The following is a 27,606-nucleotide window of genomic DNA, read 5'->3' as shown; positions in this document are numbered from 1 at the left end:
GAGGACCATGTCCATCACCATCTTCACTGGGGTTGCCTCCGACTCCATCTGATCAGCGAGTTCCGCCCTGATGAACTCCCCTTGCAACTCACTACTGAACAATACGAGGAGGTCACTGCACGGAGCAGGACTAGTTATTTTCCAAGCGTGGTTGCTGGCCTATGACCCTCCTGCTTCTACATCCTAACACACCTCCTGAGTCTGTATATTTTTTTCGTTGTTCTGTAGCAAATCATGGGCATTTAACTAGTTTAACTTAATGGTGGTGTAGTACATATTGGTCTAAAACATATATTTTTAGTTGTTTTACCAAAGTAAAAAAAGAAACATGAAAAATATAATAGAGAACACGAAAAGGAAAAAGGAAACCTACTAGCAGCAGCAATAGTAGTGCTGGTGTGCTAGCTAGATGTGAGAAAATGCCGCACTGATTGATAAACTATTCACTTGGGACTCACTTCTTTTAATATAAGTCTCCCATCATCTGTCTCCTTCCTATGACAGGATCTCCTCCAGATCTCACCTCGCCTCTGTGGAAATGAAAGTCTCCTATCCGGTCTTCTCCCGTCACCTTAAGAAGTGATGCGTTGAAGAAATCATCTCAAGCTCTCGCCTAGACATACAGGTAATTACCAACATTTCCTTGGAAGATCTTGAGTGTTAATTCTCCAGCTCGCGCATTAGGCTGCTGCTTCCACGCTCGGAGTCATCGACGCGCTCCGGCTGCTGCGCCAACATAACTTAGCTTGCTCTCTCTGCCGCGCTCGCGCAGGCCACCGCCACGAGGTACGAGGTGCTGTCTCCCACGCTGCCGGGCGCATCCTCTATCCTTTGTGCTCCTCCACCAGCAGCAGTAGCCTCCACATGGCACGGAAATGGCCGTGGAGGTGCCTAGATCTGGATCTTTAATTTTTTTAGTTCATTTTTTTCACACAATAAAATCCATGTTCAAGGTTTCTTTTCTTCCTTCTGGGAGCTGATTCAGCGGAGATCTTGCCATGACCAAAACTAGGGCAGATCGGAAGTTAACACTGACTTTCACTCATGGATTGCTAGCTTCAGCTAGACTCTTTCTTTGTGCCCTTCCTTTCCCTCATGCACACGGATATAAATACACACAGTAGTCGAAACTTGGCATTATGTGGATTTGACACTTAGAGTTTAGTCAAAATATATGATGAACCAGGTTCATACTTGTTCGGATCTAGTTGATTCAAACTTGCTCAAACATTTTATGGATGAAAGTTACACTTCTCCCATCTTGAAAACTGTATTGGCTGTTGAAATCTTCAAAATCTTGTTTGCAACCTTCTCATTTTGGAAACAACAATTTATTTATTTTTGAAACAGAGAAGAAGATATTGGAAGAAGAAGCTGCAGGAGCCAGAGGTAGAAATCACATTGCAGCACCCAGTTGATCGTCAACCATTTCGCAAAAAAAAAAAAAAGATCATCAACCAAACCATCAGAAAGCTCTTTCGATCCGGCAAGGCAAGTAGTATGGAGGTCGTTACCGGGGCAATGAGCACCCTCCTGCCCATGCTCGGCGACCTGCTCAAGGAGGAGTACAACCTGCAGAAGAGCACCAGGGGTGAGATCAAATTCCTCAAAGCAGAGCTGGAGAGCATGGAGGCTGCCCTTATCAAGATCTCGGAGGCACCGTTGGATCAGCCACCTGACATCCAGGTCAAGCTCTGGGCGAGGGACGTCAGGGAACTGTCCTATGAGATCGAAGATGGCATCGACAGATTCCGGGTTCAACTTGAGTGTCGGTAACAAAAGAAGCCACACAGCTTTATGGGTTTCATCCACAGAAGCATGGACATACTGACAAAGGGCAAGATCCGACAAGAAATAGGCATGGATATCAAAGACATCAAGAGCCGCATCAAGGAGGTCAGTGAGAGGCGTGAAAGATACAAGGTTGATAGCGTTGTGCCCAAGCCCACCGGCACAAGTACTGATATGCTTCGCCAATTAGCTTTGTTCAAAAAGGTGACAGAGCTTATTGGCACCAAAGAGAAGAGCCTTGACATAGTCAAGATGCTGACGGAGGGAGACGAGGTGTCCCAGAAACAGCCGAAGATGATCTCAATTGTTGGCTTTGGAGGCTTAGGGAAGACAACTCTTGCTAACGTGGTATATGAGAAGCTTCGTGGGGACTTTGATTGTGCAGCTTTTGTCTCTGTGTCTCTTAATCCTGACATGAAGAAGCTTTTCAAGTGTTTGCTCCATCAACTTGACAAGGGCAAGTACAATAACATCATGGACGAGTCAGCGTGGAGCGAAACACAACTTATAAATGAGATAAGAGAATTCCTCCGAAATAAGAGGTATGTATTTTTAGTTTTTTCAGTTGACGTTTGTGCTTAATGTATTGACCGGTAGGGGAATTTTCTGCAGTTTTATCCTGGTACTTGTATGTTTGTCCTGGTATCTAGCTTTGATAGTGTTTAGTGAACCCCTTTGTACGAAAACAAGAACAAATAGATCATGAAAAGTGGAGTCTATCTAATTCTTTAAGAGCTGTTTTACGGTGATTGGGTTAGTACTCGGAGTACTTAGCAGTACTTACATGTCTGATCACGTCTGATTTTTATTAGCCGTCAGATCTTGCGGAGAATTTTAATTGATTAAATTTAATATGTTAATTGCGATAAGGGCATAATGGTTCAGGGGGAAATATCTTTTCTTGAACCGATCACCTGAGGACCAGATCCATGTCTACTCGATCCAGTTCAGAATCCTCCTCCGATCTATTCCTCGCTGCTCGCCGCTCCTGACCTTCTCCGTCCTCGACCTGCCCGGCGAGAGGAATAAATTCATCGTCCTCGTCCTCCACCCAACCAACCCCAGCCCCCCACGCCGTCACAGAAGAAGAAGAAGGCCGGATCTGCGCCGGCTGAATCGGCGGCGACCGCGGCGGGCGATCCCATCTCTTCGCTCGTACCATCCTTAATGTATGAATTCGGCTTGGCGTTCTGCTCGTTCTCTTGGCCGTTGCGCCCCTCCACCGTGCATGCAGTACAACCTCAACCCCACAAGATCCGGGTACGGACTAGAACAACGAATGGAAAGCTTCATCGTGGCATAATTTCTCTTGAGCTAATCGCATCATGTTTGTTTAAGTAAGATGTTGAGGGCATTGCTTACTTCCTTTGGTACCGCAGAAAAAAAGTGACTTACTTGACGTTTGAGATGAGATATACTAAAGGAAGATGAGATACTGGTTCCATAGTTCACTTAATTTAGTTTATTAAAGTCATCATCACTTTAGGTTTGCATAGTGCATGAAATATAGTTTAAAGGAAGATGAGATACTACTTGTTGGACGTTGATGATTGGTTTCCCTCACATGTCAAACGAGCAAAGTCTTTTCCATGCACTTGTCTTTGCCTATGAACTATTTTACACCTGCAACATTGATAAACAGAAAGATGTTGATGATTGGTTTCCCTCACATGTCATATGCAGGAAGACATGGCGTATGCAAGTGATGAGAGTATGTTCGAGTATCTAAATGTTGTCAGCAAGATGTTTGATAGTGAGGCTGAAGGCTATGAATTCTACAACAAATATGCTCTTGAAAAAGGTTTTAGTGTGAGGAAAAGCTATGTTGAGTGGGATGGATCCAACAAATACATAATTTTAAGGAAAATTGTGTGTAGTCGTCAAGGGTTTCGCGAAGAGAAGCACATGAAAAGAAAGATGGAAGATAGAAAGAGGAGGCCACGAAGTTTAACTCGTGTTGGGTGTAATGCTAAATTGGTCATTACGAGACAGGAGGAAACCGGTCGGTGGTTTGTCAAGGATTTCATCGATGAGCACAGCCATCCTCTAGCCCCACGGGATCTTTCTTGTCTGCTACGTTCGCACAGACGAATTAGCGATGAGCAGAAAGCGGACATTGCGGACATGGAAAAATGTGGGATTCGCAAATACCGTATTATGGATATTTTGTGCATTCAATACGGTGGATTTGATAAGGTTGGATGCATAAAGAGGGACGTTTATAATTTCTGCCATGCTAATAAGCAGGAGACAATCAGTGCCGGTGATGCTAATACGGTGATCATGCACATGATGGCGAGGCGAGAGCAAGGTGTGGATTTTTTCTTCAAGTACTTGGTAGACGAGCATGGCCATCTGAAGGGACTGTTCTGGGCTGATAGTCAGTCGCGACTTGACTACGAGGCTTTCGGAGACGTCATTGTTTTCGATAGCACATACAGAACCAACAAATACAATCTGCCATTCGTGTCGTTTGTCGGGTTGAATCACCATCGCAGCACTGTTATTTTTGGCTGTGGTATAATTTCTCATGAAACAAGCCAGGCATACGAGTGGATGTTGCGGACCTTTTTTGATTGCATGGCACAGAAGCATCCGATATCTGTGATCACAGATGGGGACCTTGCAATGCAGAGAGCAATAAGGGTGGTCTGGCCAGACTCAAACCATAGACTATGTATATGGCACATTCAGCAGAACATTGTACGCCATCTGCATGATGACGACGTAAAGGAGGAATTCAAATCTTTCATTTATGATACTTCTTCCATTGAAGAGAATGAGATAAAATGGATATAATTCTTACAACGGAATAAAGTAACCAGTGAGGAGTCTTGGCTGCATCAGATGTATCAGATGAGAAAGTTGTGGTGTGCTCCATATCTTGAGGGGCGTTGTTTCCTAGGATTGAGCAGCAATCAGAGGAGTGAGAGCTTGAACTCTGTGCTACATACGCATCTTGAGGGTAAGATGTCGTTGTTTGAAATGCTAGAGCACTATGAGCGTTGCCTTGTGTCGCGACGGATTAACGAAGCTCTCCATGACGTCGAAGCCTTGCAGTCCGTTCCATTTACAGAGGAAAATGCTTCGCCGCTTGAGAAACACACCGCAACAGTTTTCACACCTAGTGTCTTTAAGATGGTCTTATGGAGTATAGATGCTGTCAACAAATGTCAGATCAGAGAGATACTAGATGGATCAGAAGATTCCACTTATGTTGTGTCCAAGCAGGAAAGAATGGATAAAAAGTTTGGAGTGCACATTGAAGAGCAAGGAGGTCTTTTGCACAGGGTGAGTTGTTCTTGCCGTAAGCTGGAATGCGCAGGCACACCATGTTCCCACATTTTTTACATATTGAGGATTTTAAAACAAACATTTCTGTCAGGTTGTTGCGTTCCCACTAGGTGGACTATGAATGCAAAATGTGCATACGCACCTACCAGAAAAACCAGATGTATGACTATTCGGTAAGCCTGCAGAGGTACCGCGAGTTGCGGAATTGTAGTCACGCCGCAAGTTTCAAGACATGCCACTCTGATGAGGACTATCACCGTCTAAAGATGCTTTTGCAAGCACAACATCATGGCAAGCAATCAAGTTTTGAACAGGCTGACAGCAAGGAGTCAACTAATGCTCAGCATAACAGCATTAGGTTTGGCCCGTTGATGCCGCACTCGGAGAAAGTTGATAAGGTTCTGGATCCCGTGCATGTGCCAGGACGAGGTTCTGGATCCCGTTGCGTGGGCTGGGGGAAAAGCTTTGCCCTCTCCTTCTTCGTCAAATTCTTGAGAGTGGCCATTGCCGTCCAGCTCATCTGCCTTGTGTTGTCAAACCAAGAACGGATCCCCCTCAACCTGGCCAACTTGACCTGGTCGCCGCCGGCGATCTGCACGAAGTCGGTGTTCTCGCCGCCGGCCATCAGCTCGATTTGCCGTGGAAGAGGGGGTGGGGGTGGGGGGGGGGGGGGGGGGGGGGGGGGGGGGGGGGGGGGGGTTGCCTGAGTGGAGCGAAGTTGCAGCGGCAGGAAGGAGGAGATGACTGCGGTGGACTTGGAGGAGAGGGAGGAGATGGCCGCCGATGAGTAATTGTGGAATGTGTAGCACCACGGCGGCGGTTATGCATTCGACGAGAGGGGCGGCGCGTGCAAATTTTCCTAGGACTAAACTGCCCCTAGATTAAAACGCGTCCCCACCTTGTCACGAGTACCGGCCCCACTCGTTTTAGTACTTTCGCGTACTTTCATCGGAGTACTATACAGTACTTCGTATTTGTCTGCCGTTAGATCGACATCAACGAACGGTTCTAAAAAAGCCCAACCACTCTAAAACTTGTAATTCTTTAATTCTTCTAGAAAGAAAAAAAAGGCAATAAATTTGTAAGTTAAATGCACTAATTTGGTAATCAAAACTACATGGTCCTAACCGAAAATTTATAATATAATAATTTTAGAGTAACCAAATAATATTTGTGGTATATCATGTACTTTCTTATATGTTTCTACCTGTTGGAGGCTTATATCTAAATAAATAGCTGTAGGTTCAATATTTGCAGTACTTACTGCAGATATGTTTACACCACTACCTACTCAACTCCAATGTTATTATAGTCTAAAATCTGGCAGCACCTCCTTTATTGTGCTAACATCCATGGCAAGCAACAGATAATATCATAATATTATGACGAATATATCTCTAAACTAGTGAGCGGATGCCATGAGGTTGCCTCCAGTACTCTAGAGTAGGCGCGCCATGAAGCCTGATGGTTCGCCTAGCCTCTTACCTATTTTTGTAATTAAGTTTACAATTATGGCATCCGTCTGATTTGCTTGAACCGTAGGTCTAGCACTCTAGCTAGACCTAAGGAAATGAATAGTCCAAAATTCTTTGTTTTGATGAGGTGAACGAACTACTGAGTCTGATCATCCAAACTAGGACTAGATCAAATTCTATTTTCTACCCGTTAGGTTTTCGGTTTGCAACTTTCTACTTAAGAGCCATTTAATCCCATAATCGTGCATTTTAGGGTTACATTATTTACTGGGTGTTACAACCATCCTCAGTTTCCTGATTTTTACTTGTATACAATAGCTTTACTAATATACAGCTCTTTGGTATTAACTCGCAGGTATTTCATTGTCATTGATGACATATGGGATAAATCTGCATGGGGAAGTATTAGATGTGCTCTGATTGAGAATGAATGTGATAGCAGAGTAATCACAACAACTCGCATTATGGATGTTGCTAAAGAAGCTGGTGGTGTTTATCAGCTTAAACCTCTTTCTAGCAGTGACTCAAGACAATTATTCCATCAAAGAATATTTGGAAGTAGAGACAAGTGTCCTCCTGTTCAGTTGGCTGAAATAAGTGAGAACATTTTACAGAAATGTGGTGGAGTACCATTAGCTATCATTACACTGGCTAGTATGTTGGCTAGTAAAAAGGAACATGAAAATACATATACGTATTGGTACAAGGTGTACCAATCTATGGGTTGTGGGCTAGAAAATAATCCTGACCTGATGGACATGAGGAGGATACTATATGTCAGTTACTATGACCTGCCTCCAAATCTGAAGACTTGTTTACTGTATCTCAGTTTGTATCCAGAGGATTATGATATTAAAACGAAACAGTTGATATGGAAATGGATAGGTGAAGGATTCATTCATGAAGAGCAGGGGAAGAGCTTGTATGAAGTAGGAGAGGATTACATTGCTGAGCTCATTAACAAAAGCTTGGTCCAACCAATGGATATCAATATTACTAATAAGGCGAGCTCTGTCCGTGTACATGACTTGGTGCTTGACCTTATCACCTCCTTGTCAAAGGAGGAGAACTTTCTCGCAACATTGGGTGGTCACCTGCCCATTACACTTCCAAGCAAGGTCCGTCGACTGTCCCTCCAAACCAGTATTGAAGAGGATGTCAAGCAAATGCCAACCATGAGCAGCTTGTCCCATGTGAGATCACTTACTGTTTTCAGTAAAGACCTCAGTTTATTGTCAGCACTTTCAGGTTTTCTTGTCCTGCGTGCATTGGATTTAAGTGGTCGTGAGGGAGTGGGTAATCATCATTTGAAGGATATCTGCAAGTTATTTCACCTGAGATTTCTGAGTCTAAACGGGACATCTATCACTGAGATCCCGAAAGAGATGAGCAATCTACAGCTTCTGCAAGTGCTAGACATAAAGTCCACCAGAATGAAAAAATTGCCAACAACCTTTGTTCAGCTAAGACAACTGGTGTTCGTTGACATGGGTAATAGGGTAGTCTCTACATTGCTTCTAAAATCAATGTCCACCTTGCCCTCCCTCTCTTCCCTTGCAATTGGATTAGCAGAACCGAGAGAGGAAGACCTCCAAATACTTGGGAGCATGCCGTCTCTGCATGACCTTTACATATATGTACTGTTAGAGAGAAAAGGCGCAGATAAAAGGTTAGTCATTGACAATGGTTGTCCCTTCCAGTCTCTGACAAGGTTCAGTATAAAGAGTTGCAACGCCATTGAGTTCATGTTTGCACAAGGAACCTCGCAAAAGCTCCAAATCCTGGAGTTAGAATTTTATGTTGAGAACACAAAAGACAAATTCGGTGATTTTCAGTTTGGTCTGGAGAACCTCTCTTCACTTGACCATGTCTATGTGGTTGCCCGTGGTGGTGGTAGTGATGGTGAGCTGGTCGGTGCACTTCAGAAAGTGCTCGATATTAATCCCAACAAGCCCACACTGACGGTGAAGGTAATTCCAAGCTGATTCACCCTTGCAAGCAACAGGCTTAGTTTTTTTTTACCCGCAAAAAAAAAAGTTCAATGTGTTAGTAACTTAATTAGATTGTCTGCATTTTACTACATTTGGTTACTTTGACACTTCAAGTAGTAGTTCAGTCCGTGCAGCTTCATAGGCCAGTGACTTTAAAATGTGAAAATTTTCATTTAATTTAGTTTTACACATTGCATTTTTATTTGACAATAAAATAGTTTATAATAATTTATGTAAGTTGTACTGCGCTGCTGTAACCTTATAAAATAGTCTATAATAATGTGTGTAAGTTGTACTGTTGTACTATTGTAAGCTTATGATTAGCCAGTCTATATTTCCTCTTTGTTCCACAGTATACAAAATCCTTCATAGCACGACAGATCTGGAGGATGAAAGTGGTGAAGGCAAGGTGTAAATGTAAGCATTTGATTTAAGTGAATTATTGTGTTATTTGGCAGCAGGGGTTGTAAAACCATAAATACAAGCTCTTAAAATTGTGTTTATTATGTCATAATTCTTATAAGAGTGGTAGATATATATTAAATATCTGATTAGGATGTCGTAAATGCTTGGGTTGTAAACTGTTGCAGAAAAATATCACAAATTTTTGTACAAATTGCTGTAAACCTAGGGGTTTGTAGAGTAAGTAATTCTATTCATAGCGTGGCTGTTGGAAGAATTATTATAGAATTCAAAATGATCATTCATAAGAACTTTGATATTTCTGACAAATTTCAGAAACGGTAGAGATAAATTAGACATCGAAAGATACAACTTAATTCGTTTGTACGGGAGCTATCTAATGCTTTGTTTGGTCGGTGCAGCTGCAGGAGCGGGACAGCTGTCCATAGAGGAATAACCAGAGCTGAGGCGCTGCCCAGGAAACGATGCTGGCGTCTTAGCTCTCTTTTTCTGACTCCATGAGGCGTGTGTTCAACAGCAAGACCCTACAAAACTGTTGCCTGGTCAAATAAGAAATGAAACCTTGTAATAGTGTGCCTTTTGTTCCTGAAGCAAGACAAGGCCAGTCCGGCGACAGTTTTTTTTCAAGTTTCAACCACCGACAGTTGATCACAAATGGCAACATTAAATGAATTTGCTGGAGAATCTGAAACCTTGTAGCATGATTGGCTTCTCAGGCTTATTTTGGTTGCTTTATAAACATTCCCATAGTAGTCGCTTCATTTCAGTCTATTAACTAGCCTGAGAAAAATCAGGCCACAAGTTATCAAAAGGCCTGCACTAGTGTATGTATTATTCAGATTAACAAAATGTGCTCTGGCATGGCAGTCTTCTGCTAGAGTGTATCTGTTTATATTCTAGCTCCTGCAGCGACAGTTACTGCCTGTAGTTTCTGTGGACTAGCACAAAGACGAAGACAAGTGACGAACATGGCTTTGGCAAGCTGTTGCGTTGGCAATTCTGGATGTGTAAAATTTAGATGAGGACATTGTAGTTGCTACTGCTATAGTTACCTTTTTGCATGCATTTTGCTTGGTTCAACACACAAAATGCATGCAGTTGAACCAAAGAAAATGCATGCAGAAGATATAGTTACCTTTCTCCGCGAGAATCTTTCATCGCGTAGTTTCATTGGAGGTTTACATGGCTTTGCAGTAGCTATACAAGGAAACACAATCAACATTCTGGCTTCGCACGGGCGCACGCACCGCAGCTGCAAAGTTTGCTGGAGAAATAACACTGCCAGTGTTAACTGACGAAACTGAACAAACTGAAGACACCGTCGAGATCGAACCTTGATGGGCTTAAACACTAGGCAGATCCAACCTATATTTTCGCCGAGAATAAAATGCATGTAAACTCTGTAGTCAAGCAATTGTATGACAGCCAAAGCAAAGGAAAATGCATGTAGACTGTCATCTATGTAAGTAGAAGATGATAAATGAGCGTTTTGATCCTGCTTGTATCGTTGGTTCTGCTACGGTGTTCAATACTCCGTATGAGGTAATAAGTTTTAAATAGCGGGCCATGACAAATAGCGGCCGAAGCGTTACCACCCTCCAACCGTATAAGATGCTATTTGGAATTATAATGTTAACACATACCAAACCAAATCCTAAGAACGGACAGTGCATGACCCAATGGTCCAATACTACTACCACATAATTAGGAAGAGCCAAAGAATGTATCGTCTTATTACTAGTCACCAACACCCTTGACTAGCAGAACACTAGCCTCACATCAAGATTCAGAGTTTGGACGGAAACTGCAGCATTGAATTGCTATGACAGTGGTTATCAATTTGACATGGTTGACGCATGCTGGTCTGCTATATATGTGACTGTAATCTATATCGAGCTAGAAGAAATCACGGCAGAAATAACAGGAAACTTCATATGAAAGATATATACCTACGTCCCCTGAGTGACGATCAGCTGTTCATATAAAAGATGTCCGTCGTCTAGGCTGTACCGTCTGTACTGAATTATTATTAGAAAATCATGCATGATGAAATCAATGTTCCTGAATTCTAGTACAACACTCCAACAATTCTTATATGCAGCGTACCATGGTCCATGGATTCAAACACCACGAGAAAGCACTAACCAGGAGACAGGGACTGTCTGAGAAGACAAGAACAGGCTAAGAGGAGCCCCTGTAGGAGCCCCAGCCCCCGCGTCGTCCCCGCTAGGGCGGCTCGGGCGGCTCCCTACCCAGCCGCCGGGGGCGCATGCTCCTTCCTCCCCACCCTCCGCCGCCGCCGGGGGACGCCGCCGGTCTAAGCCCGGGGGCCGACGGCGGTGGCGGAGGACATCACCTCTCTCCCGTGGATCTGGGGTTGTGCGGATCCCCGAATGTGTGGAGGCACCTCAGATCCGATCGGCAACGGCGATGGCTGTGGCACGGCGGCGTCGGAGGCAGCGCGGGCTGCGGGCGCGGCGACCAGCCCTGTTCGGGCGGCGGCGGCACTGCGGTCGGCGGCGATGGCGGCGCGCCATCTGCCTTTGGATCGGCGGCGGCGGCGTGGAGGGCCTGGTGGTCGCGTAGGCGGCACCTCTGTCAGATCTGTTCTGACCGGTGCAGTCGGCGGTGGTGGTCATCTCTTCCGTCAGAGGTGATCGGCCTGCGGCTGGGTGATCGGATCTCGAGATCCTTCAGCTAGTCCCGGCTACGAGTCGGGGAGACATAGTTGCCGGTGAAAATCGAGCCGTTGGCGGGCGATGGCGGCGTTTTACGTCGTTACCTTGATGAAGGCATCGTCGTGTAACTGTTGTCAACCCACTCGTGCTGCTTCGGGGGAAACCCTAGGATCTGGTCGTCCAGATCGGACGATGGCGGTACTACGGTGCCGTCGCTCTCTTGGGAGCATCGTTTGTGGAGCAGCGCTGGAAGACAGAGGCGGGAGATGGAGCGGCTTCGTCTTGCACGGAGCTTCGGTGGAGCTGTCAAGTCATGCCTGGCCGACAGGTGCTACGCTGAGTAATGCCTGGTCGGCAGGTGCTACGCACGACAGATCTTTCAAAGACTTCAAGCTGTGTCGAGTGGTGGTACTTGGCAGCATGGTGCTGAGGTGTATCAGCGGCGACCGCGACGTGCTCAGCTGTTTGCGCGCAGGGAGGAGGTACCGTTGGGCGTCGTGGTGGCGTCGACGATAGCTAGACCGAGCAAGGTTAATGCATCAGTACAGTTCTAAAGATAAAGCGATGGTAGTTGGCGGCGGCGGCCTCTGAGAGCACGCCGGACCGGCGAGACCCATGCTCGGCAGGCGTCCTGGATGGGTCCTCAGGTCTTAGATATTAGGTTTGGCTGCGATGTCTGTTTGGTATTAGGCCCACGCTATCTGCGCCCCTTCATCAAGTGGATAGGTGTAGTGACAGTTTGTTGCTTAGACGGCGGCTTTAGTCTTACTATTGTATTACTTTGTAAAGTCTTGTGAGAATAATTAATAAAGTGGCCGTATGCATCGCTCAGATGCAGAGGCCGAGGATCATCCTCCTTTTCTAAAAAAAAGAGAGGTGACCTTGGTGCTCCCAGAAACGGGTGTGCTTGGCGAGCTCACCGGGGACAGAGGCACAGGTTTTTTTCTTGATAAAGGACATTTTATTAAATTGATTTATCAAGGTGATACAACCGCATCTAAGGACTCGTCTTGTCCCGCTCTTGTTCTGGTACACGAAGTGTACAATGTAATATACAAGACATATACAAAAGCCAGGTATGAATAGAGTCTAACAGCCCATTGCACGACAAGACAATTAAAATGATCGATCCAATCAAGAACAACAACCCGCCACAAACCATGACTAGCCTAGCGTGTACTACTATGTAAACCATGAGCGACAATCTAAGTTGGGTGCCATATGGTGTAACAAGCATTAGTCCTCCTCGCTAGATGTTAAAACGACATCATGACACACACTTATGATTTCATAACTTATCTATCATTGGACATATGGCTGGTATCTCACAATCTAACTTTTTACAAGGCACAACGATCTCATGATCATTCCATAATTGGATTAGGGAAGGCCGCTCTAACATTCGTTTATCTATATGAACGAGTTATTTAAACATATGCATGTAGGGATAATTTCAAGAAGACCCAGAATATGATAATAACCAAGAAATCTAACATTTTGACGTGTAAGCATAATGAATGAAGATTATACCATACGTAACCAATAATAGAACAGTGATTTCACATAATGAAAGTAACTGTCATTGCAAAATAGAACCTAACACAACCATATGGTATTTTTAAGAGAACACCATAAGGAACTGAAATGTGTACTACCGTCCCTAGCCGATGAAAACTTTGAACAGGCTGCGCGCGTTGGGTATTTGGTAGTATTTTTTTTTTGCAAGAAATTTCAATTTGAAAACCACACCTAGTCTTGTTTGTGATGAGATAGTGCAAAGTTTTTGCTTAGCTGTTACTCCTACCCTTTTAAAAGTAGGCTTAACTAGATAATCTATTTTGAACAACTCTAGTGCTCTTCTGACAAATTGCACCTTAAAAAGTACAACCCGTCTTGGTTGTGACGAGGTCTCGCTCTTTTATCCATTGGTCGGTAGATAGTCCAAAGACTCCGCTTAGTTAGTTCATACCACTCTCTATGAAGTGCAGCCAATAGCACACTAAAGGTTAAGGATGATCGATTGAATCAAGAACAGTAACCTGCCATCGGCCTGACGCACATATTACTATATCTAAATTGTGGACTCGCCAGATTAATTAAGTTGGGTGTCATTTGGTATATGTCCTCGATAGATGTCAAAGTATAGGATGGCGTGCAATATTATTTCATATATGTCACGGGGCCACAGCTTGTGTGGCTGCTGTCTCAGGTTCCAGTTTTTTTCTTACATGGCACAATAATCGACCTCCTCTGGTTCTTTAGTAATTACTCCCTCCGTTTTTTGAAGAGTGTACTTCCAACTTTGTTAGAAAGTCAAACATTTTTATGTTTGACCGTATTTATATAATAATACATCGACATTTATTCCATCAAATTAGTAGCATTAAATTCGTAATAAAATATATTTTCATCATATACCTATTTGGTTTCAGAAACATTAATATATTTTTGCACAAACGCGGTCAAATTTTGAGATAGTTTGACCCTCCAACAATATTGAAAGTATACTTTTTAAAGGACGGAGGGAGTATGTGTTGTATTTGCATAATTAGACAAGATAAGATTGGTATCAGGTTGATTCGTTGGCAAAAATTATTTATTTAAACATTTGTCTCTTGGGATAATTTAGGAAGATCTAGAGTATGACCGTAGGTAACTAATTCATCCAACTTGCTTAGATGTGAGCACGGTCATGTCGCCATCCAAGCAGCAAGCATGTATGACTAAGGTAGGATGATCAGCCAGTATAACTTTTAGTCAAGTCTTAAAAGATAGTAGATGGCATGCGCAAGTCACGCTGATGTTGTTAATTTTAGTTTACTCTAGAAATTAGAAAGACTTTATGTAGCATGCATACCAATTCTTCCACTATCAACTGTGGCCATATCATGTATGTTGTCATCGTGCAGGCGCTAGCAAGCTTTGTCATTGTAGGCACCTAACATGCAGTAGTACGATTGGTTGGGCTGATCACAATACAACTTTGAACAACGCTAGGTCTCTTATGAGAAACTGGACATTAAGAAACAAAAGTCGAAAAGAAGGATTACACCTAGCCTCTGCATCAAAAGATGCACACATTCATCTTTATTAATTATTCAACAAAGTCCGACAAAGTAGATACATGGACTAACTCAAAGCCACCTTCCTGGCGATCTACGTCGCTACACCTACAAGTCTCAAGGAGTGCCTTGGCAGATCCACACACACCATCTAATCCGGTGGTCACCCACGCTTCGTGACCAAAACAAGAGTACCAACCGATGCAGTAGACCCTCAGCACACACCACATGCCTACACTGAAGAATCTGCCGCCGCCATCGTCCATCGTCCCATCTTTAGGAGAGATGAATACACATGTTTGTCAGGCCCAACTGTTGTCGATGCCACCACGATGCCACACAGCGCCACCATCCTACCGCATCCAACAACACACGGCCATCACCGAGACCCGCTGCCCCATTGCCGCCGAGACCCGCCGTTGTTGACGCGTCACATGCCACGCCGCTCCACCTTAGAGAACACCACATGCTATCATTGGTCGCATTCCCTGCGCCAGCAAGTCCTCTAACCAAGCAACCGAACGCCTCAGGCGGCGCCTCCAAGAAGGACACGACACAATTTGTGTCGCCGCCAAATCCAAGGGGATTTTGGGTCTTCACCCGAGCATGGGATCAGAGTTGAGGGGAGAACCTCGACGGCGCCTGCAAGAAGGAAAGCAGCAACCGAGGTCTTCGCCACCGTCAGGACTAGCGGGCCATCCAGGTTTACTCCGGTCTGAAGGCCCTTCTACCAACTCCCGCCAACGCACCGGGGCCGACAGCCGAGGCCACAAGCCATCAAGTGGAGCGGGATAGAAGACATAGTGAGGAGGAGATCCACCGGCAACTCAGTGGCCACGCAGTCAAGACGTCATCCATCCACCACCTGTGAGCGCCTCTATTTCTACCGTAACTGTAGGGGCGTCAGGTGACGGAGGGGCGCCACGAGCGGGCTCGGCGGACGTCCGTGAGGACGCGGGTGGCTGCTCATCCAAAAGCTCGAGGCATGCTCCGCGCCCAGTACCTGGACCATGGTTAGGTAGCAACAAGGGGGTATATGCACCATCAACAAATTGACCAGGCAAAGGTAAAACAGATTTCTCAGGTGAAGTGGGAGTGGTGTAGGTGACCGGAAGTGCGGAAAAAGGGAAAAAATTCTCATCAAACACCACATCACGTGAGATGTAGACGCGGTTAGAGGAAACATGAAGACACTTGTACCCTTTGTGAAGAGAACTATAACCAAGAAACACACATTGTTTAGACCGAAACTCCAATTTGAGTTGGTTACATCTGTGACCCTGGTTCATTAGTTGTACTCATTCATTCCCACGCACTTAAATTTTGCTCACTTTTCCTCACTCCCTTGGTTGAAACCCTCACAAATGGGCAAACTGGACGTTGCCGTCGGGTCAACGGTTTGACCGTTAACTCTGAGAGTGGGGCCATGCTGGACTATGTCGCCCGTTGGGCCGTGGTTTCGTTGGACTATTGGGCCGTTGTATGAAACGCCTGCACGCGCTGCCACGATAGAAGCATGCAATGCATGCACGACGTATCCAGCTAGCCTGCCTGCATGCACCGATGCGTGCCGACCAAGCCGCTTTCGTGCACGCCAGCCACCATGGACGCAACAACGGTCGCTGCCTACATGCGCCGATGCATGTCTCCTCGATTTAGAACATCGTTTTATCCTTTTCGATCCACTAGCATCTGCACCCGTTTTGCTACGACAAATAAATTGAACAATATTTTTTTATTATTTTTGGTTGCATGCACTAGGTGGCTACATATCTTAATTCTTTGTGGCTTCCACGACGTGGTGCTGGCTTGTGTAGCTATGGATGCACTAGGTGCTCACGAACAAAGCGAGATCTCTCAAAAAACAATCAATAATTCAAAAAAGTACAAACTAGCAAGAACTTAATAGTAGAATAGATAGAAAACTTAATAACATAGCATAGATAGGGCCAACAAGCCCAGAGCACGATCATATAGTTCGATTACAACTTAATAACATAACATAGATTCAAAAAAAGAAAAAAAGATAGAGGGTTCTAAACCATAGCCGACGCCTTCTCCACCTCGCTCCTCCTCCACCTTGCTCCTCCTGGCGCCCTTCACTGCTCCTCCGGGGTGTTGTCGATGGGGTACGGCAGAGTGTGCATGCACGACGCGGTGGGGAAGATGTTGCTGTACTTCGTGAAGATGTTGTGGGTGGTGAAGGCGATGAACTCGCAGGCACACCAAAACACGCGGCCGAGCAGGTAGAAGGCGTCGAAGGGGTTGGTGAAGTGGGCAAGGATAGCAACCACCACCCCGTTTTGGATGACCTCCTCGACACGGAATATCGTTGGAGATCCCCGTGGGAGGTGGCGGTAGCCGGCCGCGAGGAAGAACTCGGTGAAGCCCCTTGCGGTCCTCTGATGTTGGCTTGTTCTACGTCGGTATTTCCCCAAAAAGGAAGGGATGATGCAACACAGCAACGGTAGGTATTTCCTTCAGTGATGAGACCAAGGTTATCGAACCAGTAGAAGAACCACGCAACACTACGTAAACAGCACCTGCACACAAATAACAAATACCCGCAACCCAACGTGTTAAAGGGGTTGTCAATCCCTTTCGGGCCATCTAGAGTTTCCTTTGCTCCAAAGCCACCTCTACCAACTCCCGCCAACTCACGGGACTGACGGCCGAGGCTGCAAGCTACTAGGTGCAACCGGATAGAAGATGTAGTGAGGTGGAGATCCACCGGCAACTCACCGCCCATGCAGCCAAGACGCCGTTCATCCACCACCCGCGAGCACCGCCGGCCAAGGACACCGCCGCCACGCCTACTGGGGTGGCCGCCCCATGTCCGGATTCCTCCACGACGACCAGCGCGATACGATCCACTACCGCGCGGCCCACACCATCACCTAAGCCTGCCGCCGCTCGAGCACGTCGCCGCCTGGAGCTGCCACGCCACCGGGAGACCAGAACCCATGGATATGGGCGCCTGCGCACACCGCCGCAAGCCCGCCGACGTCGGGAGTCGCTGCGCCATTGGGGTGAGGGGGCACACCCCACAGATCTGGGCACTGGTGCCGCCCACGGATCAGGGAGAGAGAGGAGATGCCCTCCGGCGCCGCCATCACATGCACAGGCTTTGCCCGGCGCCGACCACCGGCAGCGGCGGAGGGGGAGGTGGGTCACAGGGGAAGGTCTCGGCGACGGCGGTTGAAGCCTCCCGTGTCGCCCGAGAGGGGGGCAACGCTTTCACTAGAAATTGGATAAAGCAATTTGCATAATTAGTTGTGACCAAGTCTTGCTCTTTCAGCCATTGGTTAAGACATGGAGATGGAAAAGAAGATTGCTGAGAGTACCTCGAGGGTCGTTTGCTTCTGCCCTTCGAATCATCGCCCACCTGGAGGAGAAGGTGGATGTGCTCAATGCCCCTATTGCCACAAACTGAGCGTAGCTCAGATGGTTAGATTTTTTATGGTGGAACCAGGTTTAAGTCAGTTAAAAAAAAACACCAGGTTTCAAGTCCTACACTTAACACTTGTGGTTGCATTTTTCTGGATTTATTTCAGGCCTTTCAGCGATTTGTGTTCAGTGAGAGTAGACGTTCCCGTCGTTACAAAGGCGTATATGACGAATTTGTCAATATCAAAATGGTGTGCCGGCTTAGTATCTCGGACGTGCTTATAGGATAGTGTGTATTCGTGCGTTTATAGAATTGAGTATATGTGTGTATGTGAGCGCTTACTATTGTACTGTATTAAAAACTATTTTTCTAATACAATCAATAAGTTCTCATGCTGGACTATAATAAACCATATTACTGGCTATTAGTATATTGTTACACTTTAACAAAGCATCGGATGCAAAGATGGAGTTGTCACTAGAAAGCGACAGCCGAACAGCAAGACAACACTTATGGACCGCTGGACCACCACCATAGATCTCTAGCTGGAACCCCAACTCTAGCATTATCACCACCATCTTTCTCCAGATCTAGCATTAGCACCCCCAATTCCTCCATCACAGCAAGAAAACACACCCTTCCTCATCCAAGCCATGGATGTCGCGTCGGGGGCTTTGATCCCCTTGATCAACAAGCTCGGGAGCCTACTCATGGACGAGTACAACCTGGAGAAATGCGTGAAGAAAGGTGTCAAATCTCTGATCACAGAGTTGGAGATGATGCACGCCGTTCTACGCAAGATAGGCGCCAAGCCACCGGAGCAGTTCGACGAACAGGTCCTCATCTGGGCGGGCAAAGTGAGGGACCTCTCGTACAACATGGAGGACGCCGTCGACGCTTTCATCGTGCGCGGGGAGGAGGACGGCCATGACGGTGGCTCCACCAACATGAGGAACAGAATCAAGAAGTTCCTGAGAAAGACCACCAAACTTTTTACCAAGGGTAAGGCTCTTCATCAGATCTCTGACGCCATTGAAGAAGCACAGCGGCTCGCCAAGGAGTTGGGCGAGTTGCGCCAAAGGTATATGATTGAGGCGCACGCCAATGGTAGTGGTGATGCCATTGACCCTCGCTTGAAGGCGGTGTACAAAGATGTCAATGAGCTCCTTGGGATAGATCACGTAAGAGATGACTTGACTGAGAAGCTCTGTGATTGTGATGAGAGGTCCAAGGACCACTTAAGGACCATGTCTATTGTTGGATTTGGTGGGTTGGGCAAGACAACTCTCGCCAAAGCAGTCTATGACAAGATCAAAGTGGAGTTTGATAGTGTAGCTTTTGTTTCCATGTCGCAGAATCCTGACATGACCAAGATTTTCAAGAAGCTCTTATATGAACTTGACAAGAGCAAGTATGCAACCATCAACGAAGCTGCTAGGGACGAGGGTCAACTCCTCGATGACTTGAGAATATCTCTTCAAGATAGGAGGTACGTACGTAGCAGCAAAAGATTGTCATTATTCTTTCCAGGAGACCATGAATGCTAGTTAGTAAATATCGTGTCCCAAGTCAGTTTTATTTTGGTTCTATTAAATGGACACTGTTTAGGCCTTACGTTTATGTTTTATATGAATCTTCCAATTGTGCACAATATATGTTTCTAACCGATTAATCTTTTTTATAAAAATTTTGAGCTGGCAATACCACATCCTAATTAATTTATCGCTGACTTATGGACAAAACATATATAGACCTAGTTATATTCGTTGATTTGCAAACTAATGCTTTAAAAATAACAGGTACCTCATCGTAATCGATGACATATGGGACGAAGAAGCATGGGAATTTATCAAGTGTGCTTTCTTTGACAACTGTCTCGGTAGTCGAGTAATGACTACCACACGCATAGGCAGCATCTCTAAAGCATGTTGCTCTTCTTGTGATGATATAATATATCAGATGAATCCTCTTACTGATGATGACTCCCAAAGACTCTTCTACAAAAGAATATTTCCTCATGGAAGTAATTGCCCTGCTGAATTGGAGCTAGTATCTAGAGAAATCTTAAAGAAATGTGGCGGAGTACCACTAGCCATCATCACCATTGCTAGTATTTTAGCTAGAAATGGTCAAGATCTACAGATAGAGCCAAAGTATCACTGGGACAACATACTTGGCTCTATTGGTCGTGGACTTACGGAAGGTGGTAGTGCGAAGGACATGCAGAGAATATTGTCCTTTAGTTATTACGATTTACCTTCTCATTTGAAGACTTGTTTATTATATCTCAGTATATTTTCAGAGGATTTTGAGATAAGGAGAGACAGGTTGATATGGATGTGGATAGCCGAAGGCTTTGTGCAAGGTGGAGAACAAGAAACTGGACTATTTGAGCTCGGAGAGAGTTACTTCAATGAGCTCGCAAATAGAAATTTGATTCAACCAGTAGATGTTGATGCTGCAGGAAGTGCAGAAGCTTGTCGTGTGCATGATATGGTGCTTGATCTGTTATGTTCCTTGTCCAGTGAACAAAACTTTGCTACAATAGTAGATGGTACTCACCAAAGCAATCTTATTTCACATAGGAAGAGTCGCAGATTATCTTTTCAAAACAGCATGTCAGAGCCCACCAACCATCGGGTCGATGCCACAAGTATGCCACAAGTGAGGTCTATTGTTCTCTTTAGAACAAATATTGATCTAATCCAGACTATTTCATGCTTTCAAGTTTTACGTGTATTGGATTTGGAAGGTTGTGATCTTGGGAGAAATCACCACAGTATTGGTCTTAGGCATATTGAGAATTTATTACACCTAAGGTATCTGGGGCTAAGAGGAACTTCTGTTCGTGAGCTCCCTGTGGAAATAGGGAAGCTCCAGTTATTGGAGATAATCGACTTAGCATTAACTGTAGCAGTGATTCCGTCAAGTGTTGTCCGTCTAAGACGTTTGATATGCCTAAATGCACCCAATTCAGTGTTACCAGCCGGGATTGGGAACCTGACGTCACTAGAAGAGCTGACAGGAAAATTGGTGGATGTGAAAGAGCTAGGGCAACTGGTCGAGCTGAGAGTGCTCTTCCTTTACTGGAATGGGAACGATGAGAGCATGTGTAATTATTTGGTGGTGTCCCTGGGCAAGCTGCGGAAAATGAAGAGTCTAACAATTTTCAGGGTAGGGGATGCAAGGTTTGATGTCAGCTGGGATGGTTGGGTGCCCACCCCACAGCTTCGGTACATTTGGTTTGAAAGATGCACCACCACATTACCTAGGTGGGTTAATTCATCATCGTTTCCCCTCCTCTCCTCCATGAGTATTGAAGTGGACAGAGTGCGGCCGGAAGTAGACATTCAAATCCTCGGGAAGCTTCCCGCTCTTCGTTTTCTCTGGCTTTGGGTCAACAAATCTCAGCACACTCGTGTTGAAACATTCGTCATTGGTGCTAATGCATTCCCATGTTTGAGAGGGTGCCGCTTCCATGATTTTCTCACGGGGCCATCTATGTTTCCTCGAGGAGCTATGCCAAAACTTGAAATCCTGCGGTTCTCAGCCCGAGCGTCGGATATTGCCAGCGGTGACCTGGATGTCCGCATGGGGCACCTCCCTTCCCTACAACAAGTCGGTGTTTACCTTCGGATTGAGAAAGGCAGCTCTTCAGAAAAGTGCGAGGAGGAAGCGGATGTTGTGCTGAGGCATGCAGCGGACACCCATCCCAACCGTCCGACCCTTTTCACTTCCCGTGAGTCCTTTCTCTCAGGTTTATTTCTTTTTCTCCAAACAATGCACATGCTGATTGCTTTATTTTTCTCAGATTATTAACCCCAATGACAATGACGATCCCTTGTGTGCCGGTCAAGCTCCGGTCGCAGCTTGGCTTCTTCTGCAACCGAGTGTGAAAGTTATTCCCTCCCTTCGACGTTCTGGAGCAAATTCTGGAACTGTGTTATATCTGGCAAATTCCAAACCCAGGCCGCCCCGGTCCCGCAATTCCCGTAGAATCCAGCGCCCCCGATCGGGACCTTGCGGAATGAGGCAGAAGAACCAGGCGGAGACGACGACGCCACGATGCGGGCGTCTCCTCCTCCCCTGTCAAGCTGGCAGCCACCGTAGAAAGAGCGGGCGACCACCTACGTCGACGCCCACCTGAGCCGTCGCCCACCTGCGGTTGCTCCGCCGCTGCGAACGTGGGCCGCCCGCACGAACGCGAGCTGCCCCGCCGCCAAGATGAGGCTGCTCCTCCAAGGCGACCATCTCGACGGGCGCCTCCTCCTCGTGGCCCTGCTCGCGTCCGACCCGGTCGCCGCTCCCCTCTTGAATAATTCATCAGGCAGCCATGCAGGGCAAGGCGGATCTTCTCCGGCGGCCAGACGACCACGCAGACATGCTGATGCCACTACGGCCTGCCCTCCACTGCTGATTGCCTTTGCCCTCAACCACCTCGACTGTTGATTGCCTCTGCTGCTGCTTTGGCTGCAGGTACAGTGCCAATTGCAGTATCAATTTCAGTTTGTCAATGAAGTACTCCACCAGCGTCAATTCAAGTGTTAATTGGAGTATTAAAATTGTCAATTGCAGTGCTGATCTACTGCTGATGTTATCTGAAATTTACAGTGTTCTGTGTCTGTCAATCATACTCCATTCAGTGTCTTGTGTCTGAAATTTACAGATTTCAAACAAACACTATCAAACTTCAAGAAACCTAGACAATATTCATGTCCATAATCATGGAAACCTCTATTCTGCTTTGCCAAATCATGGACAAGATTCAGTTAGCTATGTGTGTGACGACTTGTTGTTGCTAGCTTGAGAAAGTTCAGTTAGCTTCAGAAACTAAATCATGTTGATGTTACTGTTAGCTTGTGAGCAGTGAGAACATAACAAATAACCATGTTGCTGTTACTGTTGCTACCTGAATTCCATGCTTGCATAATTATAGATATCTCAAAACTGATGTAGTTTAAGTGTTAATACAACACTGGCATACACAACATAATTCTGAACATTTATTAATTCTACACAGGAGAAGAAAAGACATGGCACACTAGAGGAAAAAGAAGAAGAAAAGTTGCTATACCCCTTTACTGAACATTACGTAGATCCATCCATTTTCTCTTGGCCGCAACAAAAAAATTCAAATAAAAGAGCAATTTGGCCACAACAAGATCTCCTTTCATCTTTTGTACTCTTGGTCAGATTTAGGAACAGTTTCAGTTAACAAACATGTCGATCCATTTAATTCAAATATCATCAGATACAGTAGAGTACAATGGATCAATTTCCCAAGAGAAAAAATGTTCCAAGCAATCTCTATCATCTGAAACCATTGTACTGTACCATCCCAAAACTGACGGAGAGTGGATTCTTCTGCTTAATTAAGTTGATCCATTGTACTGTATCATCTGAAAAAAAATGTTCCTAGCAATCTCTAGTAGTCATGGATTCTTCTTTCCGGCACTGGTGGAAGTTGTGTGTTCGACATGTTGTCGGCAAGAGTGGGCTTAGTCATGTGTGCTTGATTGTGTGGGAGTGGACTTGGCCCTTGTTGTATCGGTTTTCGCCCGGTTTTCTACTAATTAACTGGGCCATTCTCTTCTGCTTAATTAATAGATGAGGCAAAGCTTTTGCCTCCGTTTTGAAAAAAAAAGATGGGGAGATGACATTTGATGGAAAGCTTGGCATTTGGCTGTTCATGGTACAGACCGAGGCACAAAGAACCAGCCACAACAGAGTTAGAGGAAAAGGAAAAGGAAAAGTTGGAATTATTTGAATTAAGTTGGAATTATTTGAATTAGCTAGATTCTTCTTCTTCTTCTTCTTCTTCTTCTTCTTCTTCTTCTTCTTCTTCTTCTTCTTTCAGAATTAGCTAGATTATTTGAATTATTTGAATATAGTAGAATTATTTCAAATTATTTGGATTATCTGGATTTATTTGAATATTATGACAAGATGTAAAGACAAAACTCCAGTTGAGAGAAATAATATCTTCAATAAATACTCCCTCTCTGTGAAGTTCACATGTACATGGTCATTACAAGGATGGAGAAGAAGAATAATCTAAAGCATTAATGGCTAACTAATTTGGAGTACTGTCTTGATTAGATTCTTCTTCTTCTTCTTCTTCTTCTTCTTAGAATGATGATTGTACCAAAATTAATAAATCAAATTCAGTTAGATGATCATTGAAACTAAGAATGATGATGATCATTGGAAAAGTCAGTGAGAGAATTCAATCTGATGCAGTACTCCACTTTACAAATTGAGCTTGAGTAGTTAATTACAAAAGCAAATCCCCATGGACGTGAGTCTTTATTATCACAAAAGGAGTAATTTCCATCAAATTTGCTTCAGGAGTATTTGGACACAACAACTTACAATTTTAAGTTTCTCTTCTTCAGAACATTGTCTAACTTAGACGGGCTCTAGTCATGTCCAAATTTACATCAAAGTACATATTCAGAGTTAAACTGAATTTACTAAATTCTGATCTTTTAGTTGTCATGAACCAAGACTAGGTTCCTATAATCCCTTCCCAGACCCCATCTTGTGTGGGAGCTTCTATGCACTGGGTCTGTCCTTTTTAGTTGTCATGAACCAAGAGACTGTACTGTAACAACTAAAACGTTATAAAGCCAATGATTGAACTTGTGGAAGAATTTCAGCCACACAAAACTGTGATTCTCACCAATATCGAGGACTAGCCACTGCAATTATATCTTCAATTAAAATAACATCACTTTTCAGTTTTTAGTTTACCAAATTCAGTTAAAATGACAGCAATATTCAGTTTTGGACACATTTTGTTTTTGTAAAATGGGAGAAACAAATTTGATCCTGCAGCAAAAAGAACTGAACTGAACATACTGAACTTGCACTAACTTTTGACAGCAGAGTTAAAATTATCATACTCTATATACATGCACAAATTTGACCTCTGTGACCACAACAACAACATATTCAGTCTATCTAGACTGAACCTTCTGCATCATGTGTTTGGCGAGCATGCAGTACAACCTTCCAGAGCATGCCACCCTGCTGCCCTTCTTCTGATGGATCTTGACATGCTTGGCGAGCATGCAGGGGAGCTTGCAGGGGAGGTGAGGCGTACTGCGCCAGCCAGGACGCCTCCGAGGTCAGCCTCTTCTTGGTCCCGTCTGTGGCCTCGTCCTTGTACGCGTAGGGATCCTCCTGCGTCTCCTGGCTCTGCAGCGACGCTGGCGTCTTGCCTCGTCGGAGGAGCACCGCCAGTAGGAGGAGGAGCACGCCAGAGGCCAGCGACACCGCCGTGTATCCGGAGGAACGGAGGGGGGCATCGGAGGCCAGCGATCTGACGGCGGCCGCTAGCAGCAGCGCGCTCAGGTCCGCCCGGCCTCGGCGCACAACATGTCGGAGCCGGCCAATCGAGAGCTTTGCAGAGAAGGGGATCCATTTCCTCTTGATCTCCCCTCCTCTCCCCACTCGTCGGGATCAGGCAACGCGGACGAAGAAAGGCGGCGATATGAAGGGGAGAAGGCGGCCGGCGCGTGGCGAGGCGACGGAGCAGGCGGCCGGGGGTGAGGATGTCGCCGTCGCTGTCGCAAGATTGAGGAGGGGAGGATGGGGGGACGCGGTGCGGGCTGTGTCGTTTGTCGGATTAATGTGAGGGGGGGTTTCACAAATTGTCATCGCGGACAACTTTTATCGGATGGAGGGAGTATCATGCAATCTTCTCTCTTTTGTTTTCGAGTAAGGCATTCTGCAAATCTCTTCAGTTAAAAAAAACCTTGAAAAAAAAAGTCTTCAGTTAATGCTTTTGCACTCGCAGTGGCAGAGCCAAGGGCGGGCGAGCAGGGGAAAATCCTATTTGCCGCTCGCTGCGGCAAACTGCCGGCGCTTCGCACAGGGGCGAGCGACCGAGCGATGCTTTGGGCCGGCCCACTTACGTACATAACTAACGAACTGCCTCACTCCGGTTTTGTGAACCTTCTAGAAAGTTCCATGAACCGGGTTTTCTCCTTTTATTGGTTTTCCACCTTTTTTTTCACTTTTTTGTTTCTTTTTTTTCTGTATCTTTTTCACTTTTTCGTATTTTGTTTCCTTTTATCTTTCAAGTTTATTTTTCTTTTTCAGAACATGTTCGCAGTTTTACAAAATGTTTAGGATTTTCTTTTTTATTTTTATATTTCGTTTTAAAAAAATAAAAAAATAAATTTTGTTCGTGTGTCCAAAAAATGTCCTCAAAATTCAAAAATAGTTCTCGTTACACAAAAAAGATCAGAACTTTTGAAATTCAGAAAATGTACAGATTTTAGTTTTTTATTCACATATTCAAAAAATGCGGGCGCTTCGAAATTTGTTCGGGCTTTTTCAAAATTGTTCTCCGTTTCAAAATTTGTTCCCTAGATTCAAAAAATGTTCGTGCTTTCAAATTTGTTCAGGATTTTTCAAAATTGTTCTCCAATTCAAAAATTTTTCTCAAGATTCAAAAAATGTTCATGCTTCAAAAAAAGTTCGCGCTTCCAAATTTGTTCTCAAGATTCAAAAATCATTTGTGCTTTAAAAAATTGTTCAGAAATTCCAAAAATGTTCATGTTTTCGAAAAATCTTTGGGAAATTCAAAATTTGTTCGTTTTCATAAAATTTGTTCACATATTCAAAAAAAGTTCATGTTTCAAAATGTGTTGACAAATTCAAAAAAATGTCCTCATGTTTAAATTTTTCCCTAATTCAATAATGTTCCTGTTTCCGAAAGTTGTTCACATATTCCAAAAAAAATTGCAGTTTTGAAAATTTGTTATTGGCTGAGCTGGTTTTAATTTATGGAATTGGCTGAATTGGTTTTTACTTTTCGCGGCTGTGGCAGTTTATTTAAACTCCCGCTGCTATTCTACCAAAATAACAAGCCTGGCGCAGTGGCTAGAGCAGCACGTGGAACTATGTAAGGTCGTGGGTTCGAAATCACTACTGCATCTTCTGTTTTGGCGAATTTTTCATTCCTTGACGGACAGTGAATGGGCCGGCCCAGTTGCACGACCCTGTGCGTCGCGCGACCTATCGGCCGCAATATATATGTACTATGGCACCCCTCAACCCAAAGAAGAAATCTGGCGGAAAGGCCCATAAAAAAGCCCACTGGTGGCCATATCTATAGACTCTAGTACTTGGCCCCTGGCGTTGGGAGCTCCTAAGCAGCACTTTTGGCGCCGCTAACAGGTATTGGCGCCCGTGCGCTGCCCACCTGGGCCTGGCCCAACAAAGTCGATGTGCCCGGTTGCCACAACCTGAACGAGCGAAAAAGCGCAAAAAAAGGTAGTACTTACTAAAAATAAACTTGTTTAACTAGTTCTATTATTTATCGACCCCCACCCCCCCCCCCCCCCCCTACCAAATTTTCTCATATCCCTCATACCCAATAAAAAAAAGGAGAAGAAGAAGGAATAGAGGAGAAGAAGAAAAAAATAGATTTTAATCTATTTTTTCTCCTCTATTCCTTCTCCTTCTCCTCTTTTTTTTCTTCTTCTTCGTCCT

At 45.0% G+C, this 27,606-nt stretch overlaps 1 protein-coding gene and 1 pseudogene across 1 annotated transcript; both read left to right on the top strand.

Moving 5' to 3' along the window:
- The first annotated feature begins 490 nt into the window (after window positions 1-490).
- On the top strand, window positions 491-9,835 carry LOC125542046 (annotated as a pseudogene).
- Window positions 9,836-18,696: 8,861 nt separating this feature from the next.
- Window positions 18,697-21,921, top strand: LOC125532509 (disease resistance protein RGA5-like). The gene is made up of 3 exons (XM_048696553.1): window positions 18,697-19,591; window positions 19,902-21,841; window positions 21,914-21,921. The coding sequence occupies exons 1-3, from the start codon at window positions 18,756-18,758 to the stop codon at window positions 21,919-21,921; spliced, it is 2,784 nt and encodes a 927-aa protein (XP_048552510.1). The 5' UTR covers window positions 18,697-18,755.
- Window positions 21,922-27,606: the final 5,685 nt, after the last annotated feature.

This window comes from Triticum urartu, chromosome 1 (assembly GCF_003073215.2).
Source record: "Triticum urartu cultivar G1812 chromosome 1, Tu2.1, whole genome shotgun sequence".
Lineage (NCBI taxonomy): Eukaryota > Viridiplantae > Streptophyta > Magnoliopsida > Poales > Poaceae > Triticum > Triticum urartu.
This window is presented reverse-complemented; position numbering and strand designations above follow the sequence as displayed.

Excerpts from the sequence above, each read along its gene's own strand:
- LOC125532509 (XM_048696553.1), top strand. The coding sequence starts at position 18,756 with ATGGATGTCGCGTCGGGGGCTTTGATCCCCTTGATCAACAAGCTCGGG. Across the intron at positions 19,592-19,901 it reads ATATCTCTTCAAGATAGGAG|GTACCTCATCGTAATCGATG; the intron begins GTACGTACGTAG and ends TAAAAATAACAG.